The sequence below is a fragment of the Danio rerio genome, chromosome 15, assembly GCF_052040795.2.
Source record: "Danio rerio strain M-AB ecotype USA chromosome 15, GRCz13ab, whole genome shotgun sequence".
NCBI lineage: Eukaryota > Metazoa > Chordata > Actinopteri > Cypriniformes > Danionidae > Danio > Danio rerio.
Window position 1 is genome coordinate 16930230 of NC_141035.1, and position 26173 is coordinate 16956402.

Below are 26173 nucleotides of genomic sequence, written 5' to 3' on the forward strand. Positions count from 1 at the left end.
ATCGCTACTTACTTCGATTTTAGTTCGAGTATGACAGTCACTTTTATTGCTAAATCAGTGAAAGATAAATTGCAATTATGGTACAATTCAATTTGTTACATTTAATTCCACTGTAAGAAGCACATCTTTCATCACAGACTTCTTCAAGCCACTCAATTGGAGCTAGAGTCTTCAATTAGTTGCAATGTCCAGATTTTAAAAGCTTTTTTGCAATGATACTAACAGCCTACAGTATAAACAAATATGCTCAGCGAGATGTTCAATTAGAAGTGAAGGAGAATGTGAAAAGAAGAGAAACTATCGAAGCACATAGATACAGCAGCGCAGTACTGAACAACTCAACTCCTCACTTGTACACTACCAGTCAAAAGTTTGGAAACAGCAAGATTTATTCAAAGTTTTAACAGATACCATTTCTGCTTACTGCGACTGCATTTATTTGAAGAAAAATACAATAAAATTTTCATCAAATAACTATTCAATTTTGAGGTATTATTACACTTTTAAATAGCTGTTTTCTTATTGAATGGAGTTTCAATTTTTATTTATTTCAGTGAGTCATAGATGAATTTCCGTCCAGTCTTCGGTGTCACATCATTCACAAATCATTAAAATATGATGATTTGCGGTTTTATTTATGATCAGTTATTATAGTACTAGTAAATAGTAGTATTATTGGTACTAATACCAATAAATCTTACAATTAACAGTGCTGAAATTCTAAAAGTTTATTATTATTATTTATATTATACTATTTCTATATTTTTACACATGGTTAATATTTTAAATGAAAAAAAAAACACAAATTAAAACTATTATTTTCTTCTTTATCAAAAAAAAATCCTAAAAATAAAATGCATCTTTTTCCATGATACTATGAAGCAAGAAAAAAACATTTTCAGCACTGATAACTGTAAGAATCATTAATATCAGTGTTTTTGTACCAATAATAATAATAGTATAATAATAATAATAATAATAGTAATAAATCATTATATTATGATTTTTGAAGGATTGTGGCACAGAAACCTGAATTAATGATGAAGAAAATTCAGCAACAAATTACATTTGAAACTACATTCAATAATTTAGTAATTAAAAAAATTGAATGTTTTAAACTGATTTTACTGTTATTTTTATCAAATAAATTCAGCCTTGGTGAGCAGAATTGTCTTTTTTAAACATTAACAAATCTTAGCCTTTCCAAAAATTTGTCTTGTAGTGTGTAAATCTAAATAAACATCTTAATTGTTTGACACAAATAAACCACCCAATTATTCACTCCCATCACACATAAAAGAAAATACTGCACATGTAGTGCAGTAAAGTCCGTTCAGTTAATTAACGTCCACAAGAAAACAACTCTAAACCTGGCTGCGTCTCTCCTGTTGCTGTCTCTTGTATGCGTTATAAACATCGAGGAACATGTTTCGGCAGGAAAAGCGGGCCTTCAGCTTGGAGCAGATGAGAAAGGAGCCGGCCATTTTGCGGTGCAGTGAGTAGGACTCCTCTGGTGGAGGAGTGAGGCGGTGGCGGAGCATGACTGGGATCAGGCTCTGGATGCGTTGCGTGGTGCTTTGAGTGCCGAAGTCAAATGCTTCTGCAGATGCGAACGCTTCGCCCAGGATCATAACTGCCTCCACGTGCGCATCCTCAAATGCCTGTGGAAAACAGAAGAGGGATAATTCACCCAAAAATGTGAATGTACTCTGTATTTACTCACCGTCAAAGTGGTTTCTTTCTTCAGACAAACACTAAAGGAAATATTTTGAAGAAAGCTGGAAACCTGCAACCATTGACTTCCATAGTACACTGTAAAAATTTTTTTAGAATAGCAGTTTTTCCTATTTGGTGTGTTTTTTTTTTGTTTGTTTTTTTGTTTTTTGCTTTGCTTTAAAATTGCATTATGGGATCTTGATGTTTTGATGCTTCTGAAATAACATCTAATCAATTATCTAACATTGTAATCTAATTGTAACCAGGAAGTCAGGTGACAATGGAATGAGGACCAATGCACACCTTTAGTTAACAGAGAATGGTCAGGTAGTCAACGGACAACAGGTACAAACAGTAGCATGAAGGCAATCCAGAAGCATAGTCCTAGGTCAAGTCACAGGCGATAAGATCAGTGCAGGCGGCAATAACAAAGAAGCAAACTATGAAGGCTAGGGTTAAAAAATACAGAAAGACTTGACACAGAGAAAACTTTGTAATGTAACAGCAAAACAAGACTCAGCAAAGAATGTGGGAATGTGAGCTGTATAAATAGTCCATGTAATCAGTTTTTGATCAGATACCAGGTATATGTGTGTGTGTGTGTGTGTGTGTGTGTGTGTGTGTGTGTGTGTGTGTGTGTGTGTGTGTGTGTGTGTGTGTGTGTGTGTGATCATCGGAGATCCGGAAACAGGAGTGTGTGAGGTGCATGATGGGACATGTGGTTCATAAAGTGACAGAATTGTAGTCCGTGTGATCTTGCATGTTTACCAGCAAGCCTGCATCGCTAGTGATCATGACACTAAGAATATTAAATAATAATTTTTAACATTGAAAGTCAACAGAGCAGAGATAAAACTGCTATCATGCAATTCCCAATAGTAAACAAACAGAAAACACTATGTGAAACACAAAATATACTATACTATAAAACTAATAATTTTAAAGAATGGATTTTTTATACAGTTTAGGAAAAACAAGTATTGTGGAAGTCAATAGCTGCGTCCCAAATCGTATACTTATGCACTATTCTACGCCATTTTGTAGTATAAATAGTGTAAGTAGTGCGTTCACACTAAAAACTCTAAAAATAATAAGTGCACTTTAATTACCCGGATGATGCATTGATTCAGCCGCTAAAGTAATGATGTAATGATGGACACTTCACGCACTCAACGACCGCAGGTTTGCTTACGTAGCGGAAGGGGCGGAGCTATCGGACGCACATGTTGAATAACTTTATTTAATTTTGATGGTGAAAGCAAAATTCTTTTACGAGAGTGATTATAGCGCCTCCCGATAGTGATTGCGGCAACACTCACGGCAGGTATTATTTGATAATTCGGCCGTTTACTTAAATGATTTGGCAACCGTCAAACGTCATCAGGGAAACGGTTTGAATTTCCGCTTAGTAAAAATAACATTAGTGTGCCATTTGGGACGACACTACATACATATACTACCCTGTTGAGTGTGTAAGTGCATAAGTACATAGTGCATGAGTGCATAGTGTATAGTGTGCCATTTGGGACACAGCTAATGGTTACAGGTTTTCAGCATTCTTCAAAATGTCTTCTTTGGTGTTCAACACATGGATGCTACATGTTTCATAAAGTCAAATTTAAAACTTAAGACCCTTTTAAAGCCATCATAATGGAATTTCAGACTTACACAAGACTTTTCCGTCCAGTTAAAACGCTTTAAAAAGCATTTTTTTTTAAATGTTATTATAAGGAAGCTAATTTAACCACATGTTTATAAACAGAAATAGAGATGGTAAATAGAGTTAATACATAGAGGCTACTTTGTTAAATCTTTTATTGAGATGGAATGATAGTGATTGGGTGGGTGTCAGCCTGATTGGGTAGCATAATATAGGCAAAGGAAAATTAGGACCAGTTTAAAATGATTTAAGAACTACAATATAATATTTCAATGAATTTAAGACTTTTCAAGACCCCGCGGATACCCTGTCAACAGGAAAAAGAAAGACAAAGAGATCTGGAACAGGTGAAGGGGGAGAAAATGTTGACAGTATTTTCAGTTTTGCATAAACAGTCCCTTTAAGAAATTAATAGCTTTGATTCCTTAGAGATATAATATTGTTGAGAAATAATTGAATGTTGTATAAATCCACAAACCTTGGCTTCAAAGCCGGTGAGGAACTTCAGGTCTTTAGATTTCTTCAGAACTGTAGCTCTGTCTCCGACTGATGCGGCATGTACCACCTTGAAATAGTCATAATTTTAAAGGAAATATGATATAATAATGTGCACACTTCAAACAAGGTACATGAAACGAGAGAATAATAGTAGTAATGTTCTTTTCTGTGCAAAGAGTTGGACTCATATACTCAAATAGTAGTCTAGATTATAGTGTTGCATTATTTTACATTGTCAGCTTTATTTAGAATTTTTAAATAATGCATATATATTTAGATCTGAACTCTGTTTTATAATAGAAGTCCTGTTAAAAGATATAGTTCACCCCAAAATAAAATGTGCCGTTTAATTTTCTTATGCCATCCAAGATGTACAGTAGTTAACTTTTTTCTTCAGTTGAACATTTAACCCAAAAAAAGAAAATTTACTCTCTATTTAATCAAGTGATTTCAAACCTTTATGCATTTTAGATGTTTTTTTTAAAACACAAAAGAAGATATTTTAGGGGGGGGGGTAGAAAGATGCAACCATTGACTTCCATAGTAGAGAAACTATAGCTTTATATAGCTTTACTTATAGTTTTTAAAATATCTTGCTTTTTGTTCAACAGAAGAAAGTCAAACAGGTTTGGAACGAGTGAAGGCTGAGTAAAAGAAGGCAGAATTTTCATTTTTGGGTAAACTATCAAAAATGTCACCTAAAAATGGTGTCTGTGTTGATTTATTAAATGCAAGCCAATGGAAGTATTAAAAAAGAAACATTTACAGGCAACAAAATTATTACCAGTGGCTCTTTTTGATACAATGAGGTCTTACTGAGGTCCTTTTTTGACAGGTACAATTTTTTGACTATCAAAATGCTGACACCAGTTACAGCTGATAATAAGTTTAAAGTTTCACATCATCAAAGCATCTTGGATGATGTGATGGTAAATAAATTACAAGAAATTATTTTTATTTTTGGGTATACTCTCCCCCATCAGCAAAAAGTCTTCATATCACATCACATAGTAATAACTTTATAACTTAATATTCTCAAAGTACCTCTATGTAATGGTCTGTGAATAACTCTGGGTAATCCCGGCAGGCTCCAAAATCCAACAAGAATATCTGTTACGGTGGAGAACAAAAGTTTCACATTAGAAAAAACAAGGATTCCGTTGGAAGAGATGGAAAAGCATACCAGCTCACAGATATCAGACGTGCAATTAAGAACCTAAAGAAATTTGGCAACAGAAACTGCGGTCCAAAATGTTTGGGTTAAAAAGATTTTAAATGCTAACAGGTTTTTGGAAATACTAACATGCAGCAAAAAGAGTAACACTGTCAAACAGAATTAGAATTTATTTTATTCATTCCTTCATTCATTTTCTTTTTGGCTTAGTCCCTTCATTAATCTGGGGTCGCCAAAGTTGAATGAACCGCCAACCGCCAAGCGTATGTTTTACGCAGCAGATGCCCTTCCAGTTGCAACTTATCACTGGGAAACATCCAGACACTCATTTCACACACATACACTATGGACAATTTAGCCTACCCAATTCAACTATACCACATGTCTTTAGACTTTTGTCCGGATAACTCGGAGAAAACCCACACAACCACAGGGAACACATGCAAACTCCACACCAAAGTTACAAATTAATACAATTTTCTATTTAAAATTGTTCATTTAAACTGAAATTCACATGATTCTACAGAAATGCTTTAAATAAGATGATTTACTTTTTAGTAATGGTGAAAATGGCTATCGTATTCTTTTTTAAATACTTAGGGCCCTATCATACACCTGTCATAATAAGGTGCTAGATGTGTTTGGTGCGATTTGTTGCTATTTTAAGCCCAACGCAACCCTAAATTTCATATTTTGTGTCATGTTGTTTAAATAGCAAATCCAATTTCACTACTTTGTGGACTCATGGGTGTGCCGGTCTAGAAAGGAGGTGTGTTAAGGTGCATTGTTGGTGCGTTGCTATTTTGAGAAACTGAATTAGACCGTGCCGTTGACCAAGCAATAGCAGGCCTAAAGTGCAGGGCAAAGAACGCGTTATGCCTATTTTAGCTCTGATTTTGGCTCGCCGACAGGTTTTGATAAATCGCCGACAAATGCCTGAAATCACAGGCAAATCGCTGCTCGTGCACGTGAGTGACAATCACACAGTATGAATTATCAAAGACGCGATTTGAGAGAATCGCCGATGAGTCGCCGATGCCTGTGAGATATTTGGCGTGCTAAATATCTGGAGCTGTCGGCGATTCAAATCATGCCTTGTGAATTGAGTTTTGACTGAAAATAACATTAGCGATCGCCTACAGCCAATGAGAGAGCAGCTTTCACTTGTGTGTGCGTGTGTGTACCTGCTGCAGGCCAGCAGGAAGCTGGGGGAGAAGTTAAAAGCGATCTTTTTCGGTTTATTTGGACCCACGAAATGGAGGAAAAACTAGTGGAGGTTTGACAGGACTCAGGAGCAACCGTGTCTGTTTGACGTTTCATAGAGAAAGAAATTAGCTTATTATCAACTTAAGTTGAGGAGAAATGGCTAATTCCCTTTAAACCCAGGTGAGCAAACATGTACATGTTCTACCCCATTAAAGGCTTCTTTCTCATTATGTAGTTAATAACAAAAGATATACTACATGTTTTTGGCTGTGAGACGTAGTTTGGACGAAGTTGTCGGCGATTCTCCCTATAGTAAAGTCATGCAATGTGAATGTCCCTGTCGCCGAACAATCTTGCAGTGTAAACAAAGCAGCGACGAAACGCAAGCCCAGATAGTCATGCAGTGTGAAAACATCTGTGACACGACTAGTTTGAAAATCATGCAGTCTGAACTCGGCATTAGTTATGGCACTATCCAGGTTCAAACGCTTAATACACACAGGATATACAGCAAAACACAAATATCTTTATATCAATATATCTTAATATCACAAATATCTAAAAAAAAATAAAGAATTAAACTGTTACAGAAACTAATATTTAATATAAAAAACATTACCTCCATGCCCTCTTCTTGCCCGGGAGGCTTTTTTCAGTTTATTCATGACAATTTGCATTTTTATGATAATATTGTTATTATTAGCAGCATTATTTATTATATACATATTTATATTTGCTTCAATAAAAACACATTTAGATTTGTCCACCTCTCAGGTTTTGGAGACGTATGCATCACCATAAGAACAGGATGTGTGTTTGGATATGACACTGTATAATTCTTCCATAATTTTGACCGCAATTCGTTATTATTGTTCATTTATTAGTTTGCTGAAAATTAGAACTGAATTTAGAAATAGTTTTGAAACAAATCTTTGCGCTTAACAAAGGAAATAATAAATGTATGTTGTGTAATGTAAAGAATATGTTGAATGATGGATGTCTTCAGTGGAGTGAGTTCAACACTGTTTTCTTACTCCACGACAGTAAAGGAGTGAAGAGTAAAAGTAAAGTAAAAAGAAAGTAAAGAAGCCAAATGGAGCAGACACGTTCTTTATCCTTGCACTGCAGATGGTCTGTTTAACTGTTTTCTCACTAGTGAAGCGTTCCATATTTACACTTACAAAGTTACATATTTACCCATGTAAATGGCAAATGCACCATGGCGCGACGTAACTTACTCTTAAAGGAAATGGTTAGACCCAGGGTTCATATAAATTTTTACTACTAAAATCCAATGACTTCTCCATGACTTTCAATTAAATTTTCATGACCTAATGTTTCATGCAATGTCTACATTTGCGTTGTAAAAGAAAAACAATGCAAGTTCAAATTTATTACAGCATATCGTAAAACACACAACAATCTATTTAGTTTCAATTTACATTTATATCCATGTAAAATTGATTTCGATAATGCTTACACCACACCAATAATGTGAGAGTATGTGATTGGCCAAGGACAGTAAAGAAGTAACCTATATTCAAGTAAACAGATATCTGTTTTCCATGGCTTTTCCAAAACTTTGTGGATATTTCTACACAACCATCATCCACATAAACTGCTCAGTTTAATAATTTTCAATGTAATAGCAGCCCGTTTGTGACTAAAGGTGTAGATAAAGATACCGTAGATCAACTATGTCTAGATTTACATACACAAGTTTGCCATCATTGATGTAGTGGTTGCTCACCTTGTTCTGCTCGCTATTATAAAAGAAGTTGGACCAATTAGGGTCCGTCTGCATGAAGCGGAACTCAAACAGCTCTCTCAAACACAACTGCAGGATGTTAAAACAGATCTACAGAATACAATTGCAGGAGAATTATTCGTTCATAAATTCCTCCTAAAACACGGTAAAACAACATAGAAGGCAAACAAATCTCTGTAAACCAGGAGAAATAGTGACAATCAATGCATTTACTAAATTCTAACAATTGATTACTACACATTAAAATAGTACATCTGATTTAAACATAATAAGTGCGAAATTAAACCAATAAAGCAAAAATAGCATTAATAATAACATAATAAAAAATAATAATTATTATTATTATTATTATTAAATGTCAAGCTAAAAGCATTCAGTTTACCTCATTTCTAGTCTCCTGGTCCAGATCAACACAGCGATCCAGAGGAACTCCATTGACTAGTTCCATAGTGATCACACGACGAGCCGACAGCTCATCAAACACCTCAGGCACCACAAACACTGGATCTCCTTTCAGCAAATTCCTGTGACAGTGAAGAAAAATCACATAATGTTAATATAGCATACATGTGTGTTTTTAAAGAGTCTTCTAATATCTTTTTAAGCAACACAAATCAACAATAGACAGGGCTAAGATAAAAAACTGCAACAAAAGAATACGTTTTAGTTTTTAATTATAAAGGCCAATGAACAAACCAAGAACGGTTTACATAAAAAACAGACACAAGGAACCATGCAAAAGAAAAGACAGCACTGTAGAAAAACATTAAGCAAATACATTTCTCTGAACCAATTGTGTTCATGACCACTCAACTGTGCTTTTCCAGTTCCTACAAATCAAAGGGTTACTTTGTTGAAAAATTCTAATTCTGTCAATAATTACTTGTTTATTATTAGCTTTTTTTACTCTATTTACACCTGCATTTAGTTTTGACAAAATCTTCTTTCAAAATCTAAATTAAGTAGTTTACCCAAAAATATCTAATTTACTCATCATCTACTCACCACCCACAAGTAGTTTCAAAGGAGCTTATGTATTCTATTGAAGAAAAGCTGATATTTTGAAGAATATTGTAATATGGCAACCACTGTCACTTTCCTGTCTATACTCTGCACTGGCCTGTCCAATAAAGGTGAAAACTCCCTAAAAATTACAATTAATGTTAATAAAAAAGGAAAACAGCAGCCATTGACTTTCATAGTAGAAAAAAATATACTATGGAAGTCAATGGACAGTGGTTTTCAACATTCTTCTGAATATCTTATTATGTTTAAAACAATAAAGAAACGCATAAATGTTTAGAACCACTTGAGAGAGAATGAGTAATTGTTTTTGTGAACTATCCCTTTAAAACAAAGTTTAATGAGGGCCTAAAAGACATCTTTCTAAAAACATCTTTCGGCTTTGTCCCTTTATTCATTAGGGGTCGATACAGTGGAATAAACCTCCAACTTATCCAGCATATGTTTTTAACAGCGTATACCCTTCCAGCTGCAACCCAGTACTGGGAAATATCTATTTACACTCATACACTACGGCTAATTTAGTTTATTCAATTCACCTGTACTGCATGGCTTTGGACTGTGAGGGAAACGGGAACACCCGGAGAAAACCAACGGCAAAACAGGGAGCAGTGGCGGTTCTGGTTTAAGTGTTACTCTGGGCGAACAAAAGCAGTTTTTAATTTTTAGCCCCTTTAAGCAATTTTTTTGATAGTCAACAGAACAAACCACTGTTATACAATATAATAGGTCACTTTAGGCTTTATAGAAGTGTCTTGAAAAATATCTAGTCAAATATTATTTACTGTCATCATGGCAAAGATAGAGTTCAATGAGAAATGAGTTATTAAAACTTTTATGTTTAGAAATGTGTTGAAAAAAAAACAATATTTTCGTTAAACAGAAATTAGGAAAAAAATAAACAGCGGGACTAATAATTCTGACTTCAATTGCATATAACTCATATTATCTATAACATATACAATAACCTATTTAATATATGTAACTTTAGTTTTGTTGACTTGCAACACTTGCTGTGTGTCGACATCTCTGCATAAAAGGCTGTTACTCCGGTTTCACAGCCCCAGAGTGGCGCGTATTTTATCCCTGTGCATGTAAACAACCGTGATCCACAGAAGTAACGCGTGATGTGCTCGTGAATGGTTCTCTACGCGCATGCGTCAGTTTGGTTTCATCAGTGTTGTTTTGGTTGCACATACAGTAACAATTTTGCACATGCAAAAGACAACCAATGTGAATGGTCCCTAAAGTCTTTATTCTGGGATTACTCTAAATTAATATTTGCATAAAGTAAATCGTATCTCAAAGCTTATACTGGGGCACGTTTTTTTGTTTGCAGTCTCCTTGTGCTGCCCCTAGCAAGATGCTGCCCTGGGCGATCGTCTTTATTGCCTATGCCTAAATCTTCAACTGACAGGGAGAACATGCAAACTCAATACAGAAAATATCCAACTGACCCAGCCGGGATTCAAACCAGTGACCTTCTTGCTCTGAGCCACCAAGTTGCCCACATAGATATGATATCATAGATATTTATTATTGTCAAGTATACCTGAAGCGCTTGGCACACTTCGCCTCTCTTTCATAGTCACATTCCCATGCCAGCTCTCTCTGAAGGACCTCAAGGCTACTGTCAGCAAACAGACCTGCAGAAATTAATCACCAGAACTTACCTCTCATGTTAAGGTTTACGACATGCACACTTCATCTTGCTGAAACTCAAAAGTGAAAGCATTAGCCAGTGCTCACCATCAGGCAGAACAACACTCATCTTCAGAACAGACATCAGATTGTTGATGTCACTATGAATGCTTTCAGCAACACCAGGGTACTGTATAAACAAACAAACAAAAAAGTATTGTTTAGCTGTGTCATATCGATACATATTCTTAATCTAGAAAAAAATCGAGTCTATGACCTGTATCTTCATAGCGATTTCCTTCCCATCAGGCAAAACTCCATGATGAACTTGTCCAATGGAGGCAGCAGCAAAAGGCTTTTCCTCAATTGATGAGAGTTTCTCCCTCCATCCAGAGCCTAACTCCTCCTCAAGCACTTTCTGCAGAAATCAGTTAATATCAGCAAACAACAACTAAACGTCTGAAATGGCAGTTCTGATAAAAACCGTGTTCACTTTTTCATGCTGCGTTACTCAACACCGTCATCTTGTATTGTATTAGTTTACCAAAATCATATTTTTTGGCTTCTGAACTGGTAATATATGCAAATACAGTACCAGTACCAGCCACTTTATTAGATACACCTTGCTAGTACCAGGTTGGATCACCTTTTGCCTTCAGAACTGCCTTAATCCTGCGTGGCATAGATTCAACAATTACTAGAAATATTCCTCAGAGATTTTGCTCCATATTGACATGATAGCCTCACGCAGTTGCTGCAGATTTGACGACTGCGCATTCATGACACAAATCTCTTTTTCCACCACATCCCAAAAGTGCTCTATTGGATTGAGTTCTGGTGACAGTGGAGGCCATTTGAGAACAGTAAACCGTTGATACAAGGCAGGATGGATAAAAGCTTTCATGTTGTTGATGCCAAATTCTGACCCTACCATCAGAATGTTGCAGGAGAAATCAAGACTCATAAGACCAAGCAATGTTTTTATAATCTTCTATTGCCCAATTTAGGTGAGCCTGTGCAAATTGTAGCCTCAGTTTCCTGTTCTTAGCTGACAGGAGTGGCACCCGGTGTGGCATTTTGTTGCTGTAGCTCATGCGCCTCAAGGCTCGATGTGTTGTGTTCAGAGATGGTCTTCTGCACACCTTGGTTGTAACGGGTGATTATTGGAGTTACTGTTGCCTTTCTATCAGAATGAACCAGTCTGGCCATTCTCCTCTGACCTCTGGAATTAACAAGGCATTTGCACCCACAGAACTGCTGCTCACTGGATATTTTCTCTTTTTCAGACCATTCTCTGTAAACCCTAGAGATGGTTGTGCGTGAAAATCCCAGTAGATCAGCAGTTTCTGTAATACTCAGACCAGCCCAACAACCATGCCACGTTCAAAGTCACTTAAATCACATTTCTTTCACATTGTGATGCTCAGTTTTAACTGCAGCAGATCGTCTTGACCGTGTCTAAATGCCTAAATGCATTGAGTTGCTGGCATGTGATTGGCTGATTAGAAATTTGCGTTAACAAGCAGTTGGACAGGTGTATCTAATAAAATGGCTGGTGAGTGTTTATTTAATATATGTGAAATCCAAATATGAACTTGTATGTCGCACATGACATTTGCATATATTACTATTTATTTAGATTTCTTTGTGGGTTTTGCAGATGTAGATATTCATATGTGTGTTTAACTATAGTTTGAAGATGCACAGCTTGCTGTTAAGTTTTCACAGAGTAGCCGTTGACATTTCAAATATATCAGATAGCTTACAAATACCAGCTTACTAAGAAACAGCAACTAATGAGGCATCAATACTGTACATCCATGATGTACAAAATGCACAAGCGACGACATGGTCGCTCAGTGGCTAGCAGCGTCACCTACCAGCAAGAAAGTCGCTGGTTCGAGTCCTGGCTGGGTCAGTTGAAATTTCTGTTTGGAGTTTGCATGTCCTCCCCGTGACCGCATGGGTTTCCTCTGGGACCTCCAGTTTCTCCGACAGTCCAAAGTCATGCGGTCTAGGTCAATTGAATAAACTAAATTGCCCGTAGTGTAGGAGTATGAATGTGAGAGTGTATGCGTATTTCCCAGTACTGGGTTGCAGCTGGAAAGGCATCCGCTGTGTAAAACATATGCTGGATAAGTTAGCAGTTCATTCCGCTGTGGCGAGTTCTGATTAATAAAGGGACTAGGCAAAAGAAAAAATGCACTAGCACTCTCATGCGGACAGAGTGGGGAAAAAAGATTATCTATGAAAGTGTTGTTATTTCTGCAAGCTATAAAGAGAATTATATTTCATTTAAATAAGAGAGAGAGAGAGAGAGAGAGAGAGAGAGAGAGAGAGAGAGAGTGAGAGAGTGTGTATGCGTGTGTGTGTAAATATATATATATATATATATATATATATATATATATATATATATATATATATATATATATATATATATATATATATATATATATAGCCATATCAGATTTTATGGATATTTCCTAGCAAAAGCAGATCAAATTTACATCTTTCTATATTACATGGGTTTAAAACAATAAAACGACATCAACAAAAATAAATAATATAAAGAATAAGATAAAAATCGAAGATTTAATAAAAATTCACATATAGTGTCTAAAGATATAAATCATTGTCTTTTTACATAAGAAAATAGGCCATACTAAAGGGAAGCTTTTTACATTGAAAATGTTATTGCATTGTAATAATGACATTTTGGAAAAACTACTTCTTTAAGTAAATGTCCATGAGCACCTTTTGAATTTCTTCCTACAAAGGGTTGGACTTGAAAAAGTATCTAATTTGAGCATTTATTGAAATAAAGCTATGAAAAAATAAATACAAATATATAAATGAGGTGGAACTAGAAATTATGAAACCTAAAAATCTTACCATGACTAATAGAACGGTCTCTTAATGTTTTCTAATGTTTTTTGAGTTTTAGTTATGTGGTAAATATTTCACAAAACCCTGCTTGTGTGCGTTTATGCATTTATTTATGTAAATATGTACCAATATTGATATGTAATATATTACATAGCAATGTAATAGCTTGAGTAACTTACATGCATTTGCCAGGCTGGCATGAAGTCAGCGCTCTGTCGAACCCTCTCAAATATTTTCTGAAGTTGAGGGTTAATGAAGCTATTGTCTATTGAGGCAACACAAAAATTAGAAACATAACAGTGGGCATTTTCCTACTCATAAACAATCGAACACATACAGCTCTTTTTGTGCTTTTGAAATAATATTGTAATATAATATTTATTTTATTCCAAATAGTATTGCGCAACACAGAAAACATCTGGAGTTTAAGAGATAGTTCACCCAAAACAAAAACTGTCAGTGTCCTCAATGCCTCACCTTTTTTTTTTTTTTTTTTCCAAAACTGTGAGTGTTTTTTTTTTTTTTTTTTCTGTTGAACCCAGAAGATGATATTTTAGAAAATGATGGAAACCACAGACTACCAGCAACCATAGTATTTTTTTTTTCAATCACCATCTGTGTCACATTCTTAAAAAATCTTTTGTGTTCAACCGAAAAAAGAAACCTAAAAATATTTAGAACCACCTGAGGGCGAGTGAAAAATTTCTTTTTGGATTAAATTTCTCATTACATGGGTCTCTTGAAAATATATTTATGCATCATTATCAGTTATATGAACAAATAATTGCACACAGTATCAGATTATTCACAATAAAATCAACCATGTACCCTGAATGCTCAGCATCTGTCCAATCTTGAGGGCCGCTCCTCTAACCTTACACAGCGTGTTCACTATTCTCTCTGCATTGGCCTCCGACAGCAGAGGAGAGTCTAAAAGAGCCCCCACCTCTAAAAGACAAAGGCACAAGAGATATAAATAAAGTGTCAAATAATTAATCCAAGTAACAAGACAAGAAATATTAAACTACACAAAAGCTAACAAACATATACTACCAGAGCGTTTTCCACCAAAAGATTGTTTCGCCACTTCAGCAATGGCTCCAATGCCAAGCCCAACAGCTAATCCTACAAAAGATAGTTGAAGCATTACTGCAGTGAAGACTACTAAGGTATTACTAAAATGTGTTCACAACCTTGGAGCAAGGAATTAAAATAATTCTTACAGTAAATTGTTATGTAAGAAACATGTCTCAAACAGTTTTAACTCTCAAGCCAAAGAGTTTTTGTCTATTTACTAATACAGGGCTTTAAGTTAAAAAAAATAAATAAATAAATAAAAATTCATGAGCCTTTTGGGGTGGGGGAGTGTGTTAAACAAGTGCTTAAATAACAAGTTAAGTGTTAAAGAACTGAACTGCTATACTAAAGATTAGAAGTGAAATCAAGGCTATTAACACTTTTTCCTGGTTTGTAAGCAACGTCCTGCAAACTCTTTCTTTTTAAAACAGTTGGACCAGTAGATGGAGCTGGTACAGTAGAGGAGGCTGATGGTCTGCTGTAGTTTTTTTCTTCCGTCAAATAAAAATATCAGGCTACCTCAAATCGATCACTTCACTGGAAAAACTGTATTAATTAATATTCTGCTGTTATTATTATTTCCAATACCTCTATCAACATTTTTAACAAAAGTCATTGGAATAAAGATTATGTATTATGATTATGACTTAATATGTGATTATGACTTGGTTCATGTGTGCGCACGCTGCGTGATGAAAAGAAAATGACAATGAACCTCAAGGCTCATATGCTGACTTTTTGTATAACAATTTTGTTGTTAACATATAATATTGCATTAATTTGCACACGTTTTATAAGCTGTAAAATGAAGCTCAGTTTGGTGCAGAGTTATCATTATACAAAAATCAAGAAAATCTTTGGATTTGTTTGATTAGTAGATTATGTAGGCCATTTTAAAAACTGATATTATATAAGAACTATTTATAACTGTCATTTTATAAATGAAAAAAGGTTGGTTTGTTGGTTGTAGTCTACACTAAATCATCAAAAGCCTGTCTGTTGAGTTTATGACGCGGCTCCAGGCGATCAGCATCAGCGCTGGTATATGTCAACTCGTCTGTGTCAAACTGACCAGAATTATCCTTCTTTCATTTTGCTTCTTTGGCAAATAAGTCTGTAGACCCGTGATTTTGCATGTTTTACTGTCCCAAGAGTTAACAAATATTTGTTGCACATGTAGGGGACAATCACAAAGAACACGCCTTATTTTCTAAAAATCCAAGGGGCACTGCACTGTCTTTTATGTTGACAAGAAAAAAAAAAGAAGCGCAATGCTGTTTTGTATGTCACTAGGTAAAGACTGAATCAGCTGACCCGTATTGTGCGCGAGTCTGGTATAATTGTAATTTTTAATAATATTATTTTCCCAGAGATGGGTTGCGGCTGGAAGGGCATCCACTGCGTAAAAACGTGCTGGATAAGTTGGCGGTTCATTCCGCTGTGGCGACCCCGGATTAATAAAGGGACTAAGCCGACAAGAAAATGAATGAATGATACTATTGTGATATTCAAGCTCTTTAAAGTATATACAGTCTGGATAACTGGAAACAGCAACAAGTCTCTCTCCTACATCATTAAAAGTTGCCCATAGTCGACCTTGACAACACAAACACTGCAGTCACCTCAACAGAAACCCTGCAGTGCTTTCAATGGATTGAAGAATGAAGAGATGCGACTGATGTAACATGCTTTTTCTGCTTAAGCACACAGCGTGCAACAGCTAAATGTAAGGTGCACGGTGCATAAGCAGCGTTAAAACACTTGCGCCTATTAGTAAACAATTCAAAAGATGTCCCTCTGAACGCAAAAAGCACTTTCGCTGTGATCGGTTCCTTATGCAGCCAAACTTAAAAAATGTGTAAATTATTATCTTTTAATAGTAAAACTGATGCCATTATTGGTTACAAATTACATTAACGGTCATCGAATATTTTAAGCATCCCTAATTAAACAGCATGCACAAGCTCTAAAATATTGCCGGAATACTTTAAGCCCTGCTAATATAACAAAAAATGAACAATACTTGCATGGCAAGTATCAATTGTAGTTTGGCATTTACTTATAGATTATTAAAATCCAGATTGATGCTTGTTAAGTTAAGGATAAAGTACATCCAAGAGGTTATCACCGAGTAAAGCCAAACTAAGTAAAGTAAATAAAATAAAGACTGAAAAGCTTTATTCTGCAAAAACAGGTCTTGGATGTACTTATCCCACTTATTACATGGCTACTTGCCACAAAATATAAAAGTTACACAGAAAACATTGTTCTACCAATGAAAAAAAAAAAATCACAAACCCCCAAAATTGGCAAGTCGACTAATGCGTGTAGCAGGTACCTTCCTTTCTTTGGCTCGTTCATTAAGCTGAAAAAGTAAAAGCAATAAAATATTCTCATTAAAGCAGTTTCTAAACTAACTTAATTTAACAAAAAAGTAGTAAAAGTTAAAATGTAAACAGATTAGACAATAAACAAGGTTCTTTGACAAATACATTCGAAAATACCAGTGCTACATAAAAAATTTAACTAAATAAAATTGCTCAATGCAAGTTAAAAGGGTAATTATTTATAACAAAAAGGCCTTGATGTAAAGGTTTCCTAAAAAAGTTTTAGATAAGAATAATGATTCTCAATATGATTACCTTGTTCTCCTTTTATTATTCTCCACAATAATATTAGTTCAACAACAATAATAATAACAACAATAATAATAATAATAGTTCACTTAAACATTTAATTTCTGTCATCATTTACACAACCTAGACTTGCTCCAAACCTATGCATTTCTTTCTTCTGTTAAACACAAAAGAAGATATTTTAAAGAAAGTTGGAGAACTGTAACCATGACTTGACGATAATATTTGTTTTCAATATTTGTTTTCCCAACTAGGGCAGTCAAAGGATGGACATTTTAAACTTTTTCAAAATGTCATCTTTTGCATTTAATGTTTGGATCCACTTGAGGATGAGTTCATTTTTCATTATTGGCTAAAATGTCCTTGTAATGTTTGACACAAAAAAAAAAAAAACTTCAGATGTCCTCACCTTTTGTCTAACAGGCCTGGCAATGTTCTGTTTTGCCTCCCTTGCCCTTTGAATGTCTTCAGGACTCAACCTGGCCACTATAGAGTCATGGACAAACCTAAAATGGTGTTGAGATGCTGAAACATGCAAGAATCGAGTGTTTTGAGCAGGCCAGCCGGCTCCTTTAATGGTGCCAGTAGCAGCACCAACAGGTGTCTCTGATGTTTCACCCCTTCCTTCTTTACTGGAAAAGTCTGGTGGCATTTCTGAGGCGACCGACCACTTTGCAGCTTCATCCAGGTCCATCTCCTCCCACTTCTCAATTCCAGCAAACTCATCAGTCTTAGAAGTCTGAAAATGTTCATTTAAAATAAGATATAATCAGCAAAGTGGTCTCTATTTCTGTCTATTTATATCTTCCCCCGTTTTGCTCTTTGCGAACTATGATAGTAACGTCCAATAAATTGTTAAAGAAACACTCCACGGTTTTTGAAATTAGGCTACTTTTAAAGTCCCCTAGAGTTATACAGTTAAGTTTTACTATTTTTACATCGATTAAGTCATACTCCAGGACTTTTAGCTTAGCTTAGCTTAGCATAAATCATTGAATCGGATTAGACCATAAGCATCTCACAAAAAAAAAAAATCCAAAATAGATTTAATAGTTTTCCCATTTAAAGCTTGACACTTCCGTAATTTCATCATGTACTAAAAGCAATGGAAAATTAAATGTTGCTTCTTTTCTAGGTCAATATGGTTAGGAGCTATACTCTTGTGTAATAATAAAGGAACTTTGCTGCTGTATCATAGCTGCAGCAGGAGAAAATATCAAACATTAACAGGAAAAAATGTTTTGAATGAGACGGTAATGATCTAATCTAATTCAATGATTTATACGAAGCTAAAAGTGCTCCTGCCAGACCAGGAAATTGGCTGAATGGACAAAAAAAAAAACAATGGTAAAACACAAATGTTTTAGGCAACTTGTAAAATATGCCTATTTCAAAAAATGCAGATTGTTCCTTTAACAGGAAAAAACTACTTATTAGAAATTATTTTTAAAAATTGAGAAAACTATAAATAACCACAAAAACACAAGATTTTTTGCAGCAATATTATTCACATATATTAAACATAACTGTACTGCAGGGAAAAAAATGAGAAAATAATTTGGAAGAACAAAAGGTGAACTCAAAAGGCTTTTGGTCACACTTAAAAACCAAGCTTACGTTTCTTTTCATGACGGATAAAAAAAAAAAGCACCAAGCTTTGTACACTACCTGACAAAAGTCTTGTTGCCTATCTAAATTTTAAGAACAAAAAACAACTTGACTTCTAGTTGATCATTTGGTATCAGAAGTGGCTTATATGACTTTTACCAAAATAAAATAAGATCATGTCTTGATTTTTAATTAATTAATTTGGACAGTAAGGTTTGACTTTGCTTAGACAAAAGTCTTGTCATTTAACAGGAATAATATACAGTGTAGAATATAATGTCACGGTGCAGTGGACAAAGAATTAATATTGTGTATGACTCCCATGAGCTTGGAGGACTGCATCTATACATCTCTGCAATGACTCAAATAACTTATTAATAAAGTCATCTAGAATGGCAAAGAGCACTCTTGCAGGACTCCTAAAGTTCATCAAGATGCTTTGGATTCATCTTCAATGAGTCCTTCATCATACCCCAGACGTGCTCAATAATCTGGTGCTCAACATATCTGGTGACTGAGCTGGCCAATCCTGGAGCACCTTGACCTTCTTTACTTTCAAGCACTTTGATGTGGAGGCTGAAGTATCAGGAGGAGCTCTATCCTGCTGAAGAATTTGCCCTATCCTCTGGTTTGTAATGTACAGTAATGGGAAGCACAAATGTCTTGATACCTCGGGCTGTTAATGTTGCCATCCACTCTGCAGACCTCTTGAACACCCCCTTACTTAGTGTAACCCTAAACCATCACTTTTCCTTCACCAAACTTGACTGATTTTTGTGAAAATTGTGGGTCCATGCAGGTTGCAAGTATTTGTGATGATTGGGATGCAGTTCAACAAATGAATTATCTGAAAAATCTACCTTCTGCCACTTTTCCAAATTATCAACTTTAGAAGTCAAAATATTATTTGTTGCTCTTACAACTGGGAACAACATCAAGACTTTTGTCAGGTAGTGTATATGGATTATTTGATCCACAACCGAAGGGCTCTATTTTGACGATCCATGCGCAAAGTGCAAAGCGCAGGGCGTGTCAGAATCCAATTTTGCTAAGATAAGGACGGAAAAATCCGCTTTGCGCCGTGGCGAATGGTCTAAAACAGAGGTGGGCAAACTACAACCAGTGGGCCATATGTGGCCCGCTGAACACTTTCGTCCGTCCCACAAGGGACTTTTAAAAATGCTGCTTCTGAGTAACGGTTTGGTTCAGAATTAGTAAATTAATTAAGCAATTATAAGTGAACCCTATGTAAAATCAGGCAAAAAAATGGACTCTGAATGTCATTTGTTTAAGGAAAAATGGACAACAAAATACCTCACCAATATCGGGCAGAAAGCGGTAAGTCTAATATGCCAAGAAAATATTGCTGTTTTTAAAGACTACAACCTAAGGGGCCGAGCACACAGCTAGGTGCGCTTTTTCATGTCGGCAACAACTGAATCAGCTGGGTATTTTTCACGTTAGCAATCAGCTCATTGTTCACGTTAACACACTTATAATAACATGACTTGGAAAAACAAAGATTCTTCTTCTGTTTTATCTCATAGTTTTATGATTGATTGATATGAGCATATTAATACAAGCTCAAATGAGATTATTGTGATATTGACCCAAATTTTATAATAACTGCTGGTTAAATGTGTTAATTTTGTCATATAATATATTTTCCAAGCATACATCCACTTTAAAAAGTTATTTTATCAAAGATTTGTTGCTTTATCCATTTTTATGATGATTGATCTGTATAATTCTAAAAGCGGTGCAGATTAGATTATTGTAAATTTGACTGAATAGTAAACTTTAAGAATTATTTTTAATGTGTTAATATAAGATTTTTTTTCTATTAGACAATATATTTTCTATTCTAGTATTACATTATTATTATTATTATTATTATTATCATCATTATATTCTATAAGAGATTATTGTATTGTTTCATGATGATTGATAAGTAAATATAAATAGCAGTGCAAATTCATTTGACATCTATTTTGTGTTAATGTGACATGTTTCTGTCCACTATAAATAAAAGTTGCTTTTTAAAGGATTTGACATGTGGCCCTTCAGTTGGTTAGCAAAACTTGATGTGGCCCTTGGGTCTAAAAAGTTTGCCCATCACTGGTCTAAAAGGGTTGAGCTTATTTTCTTAATGAGTTATAGGTGTGTTTTCAGAATAAACCAATCAAAGTCATAAGGCCTTCTCATTATCTACTTTCACTTTCGCTCTCTTGAATAGGGAAACCTTGCACGCACAGACATCAATTAGCCTATAAATAATTAATTTTGTTTGTTAAGCGCAAAGATTTGTTTCGAAACTGTTTTTTAAATGTAGTTCTAATTTCCAGCAAACGAATAAATGAACAATAATAACAAAGTGTGGTAAAAAAAATGAGTTATATTCAAATACACAGCTGTGCCCCATTTGGTAAAAAAAAACTGACAGGTGGGCATATCTAAGCTTGTTTTTAATAAAACAAATATAAATATGGATATAATAAACAATACTGCTAATAATAATAACATTATACAAAAGCAAATTGTCACGAGTAAACTGAAAAAGCCCCCCCGAGATGAAGAAGGCATGAAAGGTTTTTATATTTATGTAGGCTAGAAAATAATATGTTTTGTAATATTTTAATCCTTTATACTTATATCCTATATATATCCTTATTATATCCTTAATATATAAATTATTTTTCATATGTAAAGATATTTGCGTATTGCTCTTCATCTTGTGTGTATTAAGCAGTGTGTAAGCGAGGCACACAACTAATGCCTAGTTCACACTAGAGGATTTTAAGCCTGATTTGAGCCCGATTTGGAAGTTAACGAGCTCGCCGAAGGATCGGGCTGTGATCGTGAAGAAATCTGCGGGTGCTCGGCGCTCGCCGCTCTTTATGTGTGAACTACTGAGCAACGCATCAACGAGGCTCGCTGACGCATCGCCTAAACCTCGCAGACGGAAATCCAACATTCAGCATGCTAAATATTCCAGAGCAGTCGGCCGACTCAACCCCACGTGTGGTCAGATGTAGTGACGAGCTGCAGCCAATGAGAGAGCATATCAGCATGAGCCGCGTGCCTGTGTGTTCAGGAGCTCAGCAGAAACATCTGTGATTGGTCAGAATGGGCATCAATGCACTCGCTTCATTCTGCGTTAGCACAGTCTGTTAGCACAGTCAATGTCTGGCATCATATTTAATGACACCATTACCCTAAAAATATAATATTTTTTTGGCAATACAGCCCATAAATATGTAGTTAAGATACTAAAACACTTAAAGGCTTGGCTTTCATTTTCACTTTCAAACAGGAGCTATTTAACAGCACAGAATATGCTGTTTTGAAAGATATCTGAAGTAAATTGATGTTTTTGCCATCAGAAAGTTTTGTTTATGTTAGCAGGAAGTTGCCAGGCAAGAAAATGCACACATATTTAAAGTCACAGCGAAAAGTATCAGACATGCATGCAGTCATTTTGACCAATATGGTAATTTAAGGCAGAAATGCTCAGTTCTTTACTGTTTTGTAATAAAAAAAAATGACAATGTCAGAAAGAAATACACTGATAGTTAGAAAACGGCAGGGTGTTATAAATATGTTAGTTTTATTTCAAAGAGTTATAAAATTACAAAAATTAAAAACTCTCTGTGTATCTATCCACTCAAACCTTGCAGATGAGTGATTAATCCACTGATAAATCAGCTGATTTGACGATGTTTTTAAATGCTTTCTCCAAAGCTTGAAAAGCTGTCAGTGATGTAGTCAGCACACAAGCAGCCAATAGTGTTCAGCTTTTTTCTGACGACTCCTCCCTCAAATTTTCATTGGCTGTGGTTTGGTAGCTTGAATGAGCTGATGGGAAATGAGATGTTGTCAGATCATGTAGTGTGTGACCCCCCTCTTGTGGATCGTTCACGGAGTGTTGCGTAGTGTGAAAACCACAGAGATCAAAAGACACAAAGTCAAGTCATGTAGTGTGAACAGCACAGCGATCTGCTGATGTTTAAAATCCTGTAGTGTGAACTAGGCTTAACGCGCTCTGCACTGGACTTTAGACCGGGTTTGTTTCTGATCTAAAGAACAGACTATTATAGGTTCTCAAAATAGCAACGTGCCAGCAATGCGTATCAAAACGCCTCCCTTTTCAGACCAGAACAGCTATGGACGCACATGAGGGCAAATGTATTTGCTATTTAAACAGCGTGGCGCAAAACGTCAAAACGACTCTTGCGCCAAGCTGAAACTAGCAAACATGATGCGCCTAGTGTATGATAGGGCCCTTATTGTTTAAAATTATTTGTTTCAGTTTTTTGAAACAGAAGTCGCCCAAACTAAAAGTGCAATCTATAATGTAAAATGCAGTGGCCATGTTTTCGAAAAAGGTGGATAAATATGCATATGGTTAAATCTCTGTGTTCACTAACCATGTCTCCTCCTCCCATGACGGTTCCCATCACACCCTCGACTGCTTCTGCTGCAGCTTTCATTCCTGCGCCAAACGTGGAGTTGCAGGCCATCAGTCGGAGCTGCTCACCCTGAGTGCTGGTAAACGCAGCGCCCACCTTACCAGCCCCCCTCAACACCTGGAGGACTTCAGACAGCAGCACTGAAAACACAGGTGCAGATAGGGCCCTTCAATCATCATATCAAAACTCAAATATCACATTTTATCAATATGTTTGTGCCAAATTAACAAGAAAAGTAATTTTTGAAAGGGAAGTGATTATTGAGGAAGTGAGTATTGTGTGTCACTCATTTACAGGCCCGTCACAGTAATCAATATATAAACTTATCAGGCAATACTTATTGTAATATAAATAATTTTTGGTGCTGCAACAAATATTTACAAATTTGCAAATATCGTAAAAGCCATTTTACAATTAGATTTACATTGTACATCACCGGTGTCAAGGTTTATAACTGGACATTTAATAGGATGTGTGTGTTAGTATGTGTGTTTGTGTGTATATACATATGTAGTTAAGTTAAGTTTTCTATTTTTGGACTCGAATTCGGCATCCTACCGCACAACACGACATCTTTCCCATTGCAGCCTGTCTTTTTTTTGCAACCGGGGACCCGTGTGACGTAGGTTGGTAATTGGTCTATAGACAAACTGACCCTTTGCTAAACCCCGCCCTCCTTAGTTACTGTTGCTACGCCTGTCAAGCTTTCGTACCTGGCACGTCTTTTTCAATGTGTATGCGCTGGTGTCAGACATTCGGGATATAATTAGTCACTTTTGGCGAGCAGGTGAGACATACGAGACAGACAGACAAAAAAGGACTGCAGTATGCATTACAGGAGTATATTTACCACATAATAGGCGACCAATTAGAGAATAATACAATTAAAATTTAAGCTAGCTTAGCCTAGCCGCCTCATACGCTGATCATTCAACAGCTTAGTTCATGCACAGCAAGAGAGAAATTTGAAAATAATCTAATAATAACAAATTAAACCGTGTTTTCTCTATTTTTAGCCAAAAAGCCTGATAAACTGTTGTTGTGCAATGAAATATAGCGTTACTAACCGACGAGGAAACACGCATGGAAAGAACAGCCAGAAAGGGGAACCTGATAGATTAGTGCTGAATATTAACTTAGCATCATTGACCCATAACATTGTACAGTAAGTTACCCATTACTGTCAGTTTGTTTGTGTGCTCTTTATAAATTAATGAAAACAGCTGTTTGTAAAGTATATTGATCACAAGTGCTCAGTTTGTATCATATCTCTGTTATGTTTTTTTCTGTTGATTTGTAATTTCAATTATTCGTAGCTTAAAACAGATGGAAAAATGAAGTTCAGTAAAGTTAGCAGCAGATTTGTATTTTCCGGATCAATAACTCATGACCTATTCGATATTAGTATGACTTACGTTCCTATGGCGAAGGCTTAAACGGAGCGGTGCTTATAATATCAGCGGCGGAAAAAAAAAGACAGCTGTGAAACATAACCTGCTTTGTATTTTTGTAGGAAACACAGTTTAGATCTGTTTAGGGTAAGAGGTGTGTGAGTTATTGTCGTCTATCATTGAATGTGTCAGGAATATCGAGAACCACACAACTTAACTCCGCTCCACTCACAGAGCTTGATCGACGCCAGCATTTCTCCCCTTGATTTTTTTGGTTTTGAAAAGTGTAAAACTTCCACCACCCCGTCCAAACTTTTAGGAGGCCATATGGGAGGGCATATGTGCAACGCTGTGGCTTGTTTCCCTTGCTCGAAAGCTTGACAGAGCCCCTGCACGTAGCTACAGTTGCTAAGCCATGATTGTTGGGTGGCAGTTTTTAGGTGTGGCTTAGCAAAGAGTCAATTGAACAAACTAAACTGACTATAGTGTGTGTGTGTGTGTGTGTGTGTGTGTGTGTGTGTGTGTGTGTGTGTGTGTGTGTGTGTGTGTTTCCCAATACTGGTTTGCAGCTGGAAGGGCATCCGCTGCAGAAAACATATGCTGGAAGGGTTGGCGGTTTATTCGGCTGTGAAGACATCTAAAAATACAGACTAAGCCGATAATAAACGAATGAATGAGTTTGCAAAGAATTATTTTCTGAAATTATTTTAAGGAGAAACCAACTTTACTTCAATGTCTTTATGTCTGCCTGACTAAATATATAATGTAATATTTTTAATTATTAATCTTAATTATTAATAAAAATAATTATATTAATCTTACGTTACCTCAGAAAACGAATACTTATGACAATATTATTTCTATAAGTTACTATGACCTTTCACTGTTTCATATTTGTAAGGCTGCTTTTTTAAACAAACAAGTCGAGGTTTGTCCTTATTTTTACTTTTACTCAGGAATGTTTTTAGACAGAAACATAGCTTCACTCACTCTACCTCTGTCAATCTGAATATTTTTTCACCCTTATCAAGGACTGAGTTGAGAAGCATTGGATAAAACTAAGTTTACGTTTGATGTAAAGTTAACACGCTTTACAGATTATTTACCCAATCCATACATTGTCATATGTGTTTATGATAGTGTAAAAATATTGCATTATTAAAATAAATCCATTCAGGCCATGTATCCAATATGTATCAACACACAAGTTTTGAATAACATTGCATTTTTTACTCACGTGCACGTCAAACTACACTGTTGCTTTCACAGTCTTCATAAATTATCACAGCAGTGTAGTTTCCTACCAGTAATGTTATCGTTACTTACTCGTATTGAGAGTTTAGAGTCTCCTCAGTGTCTCTATGAAGTGTCCTTTCACTCCACAAACCTCTGTTTTGCAACACTACCGGACACGGAA

General features: G+C 35.7%; 1 protein-coding gene across 1 annotated transcript; it reads right to left on the bottom strand.

Annotated features, from left to right (window-relative positions):
* Nucleotides 1–81: 81 nt before the first annotated feature.
* Nucleotides 82–26173, bottom strand: coq8b (coenzyme Q8B). The gene is given in 15 exon segments (NM_001424002.1): nt 82–1661; nt 3855–3941; nt 4919–4984; nt 8005–8112; nt 8405–8546; nt 10598–10691; nt 10795–10876; nt 10964–11104; nt 13755–13840; nt 14404–14523; nt 14629–14700; nt 16951–17017; nt 17698–18027; nt 23324–23505; nt 26083–26173. Coding segments are annotated over 15 exon segments (1875 nt in total). The 5' UTR covers nt 26084–26173; the 3' UTR covers nt 82–1364.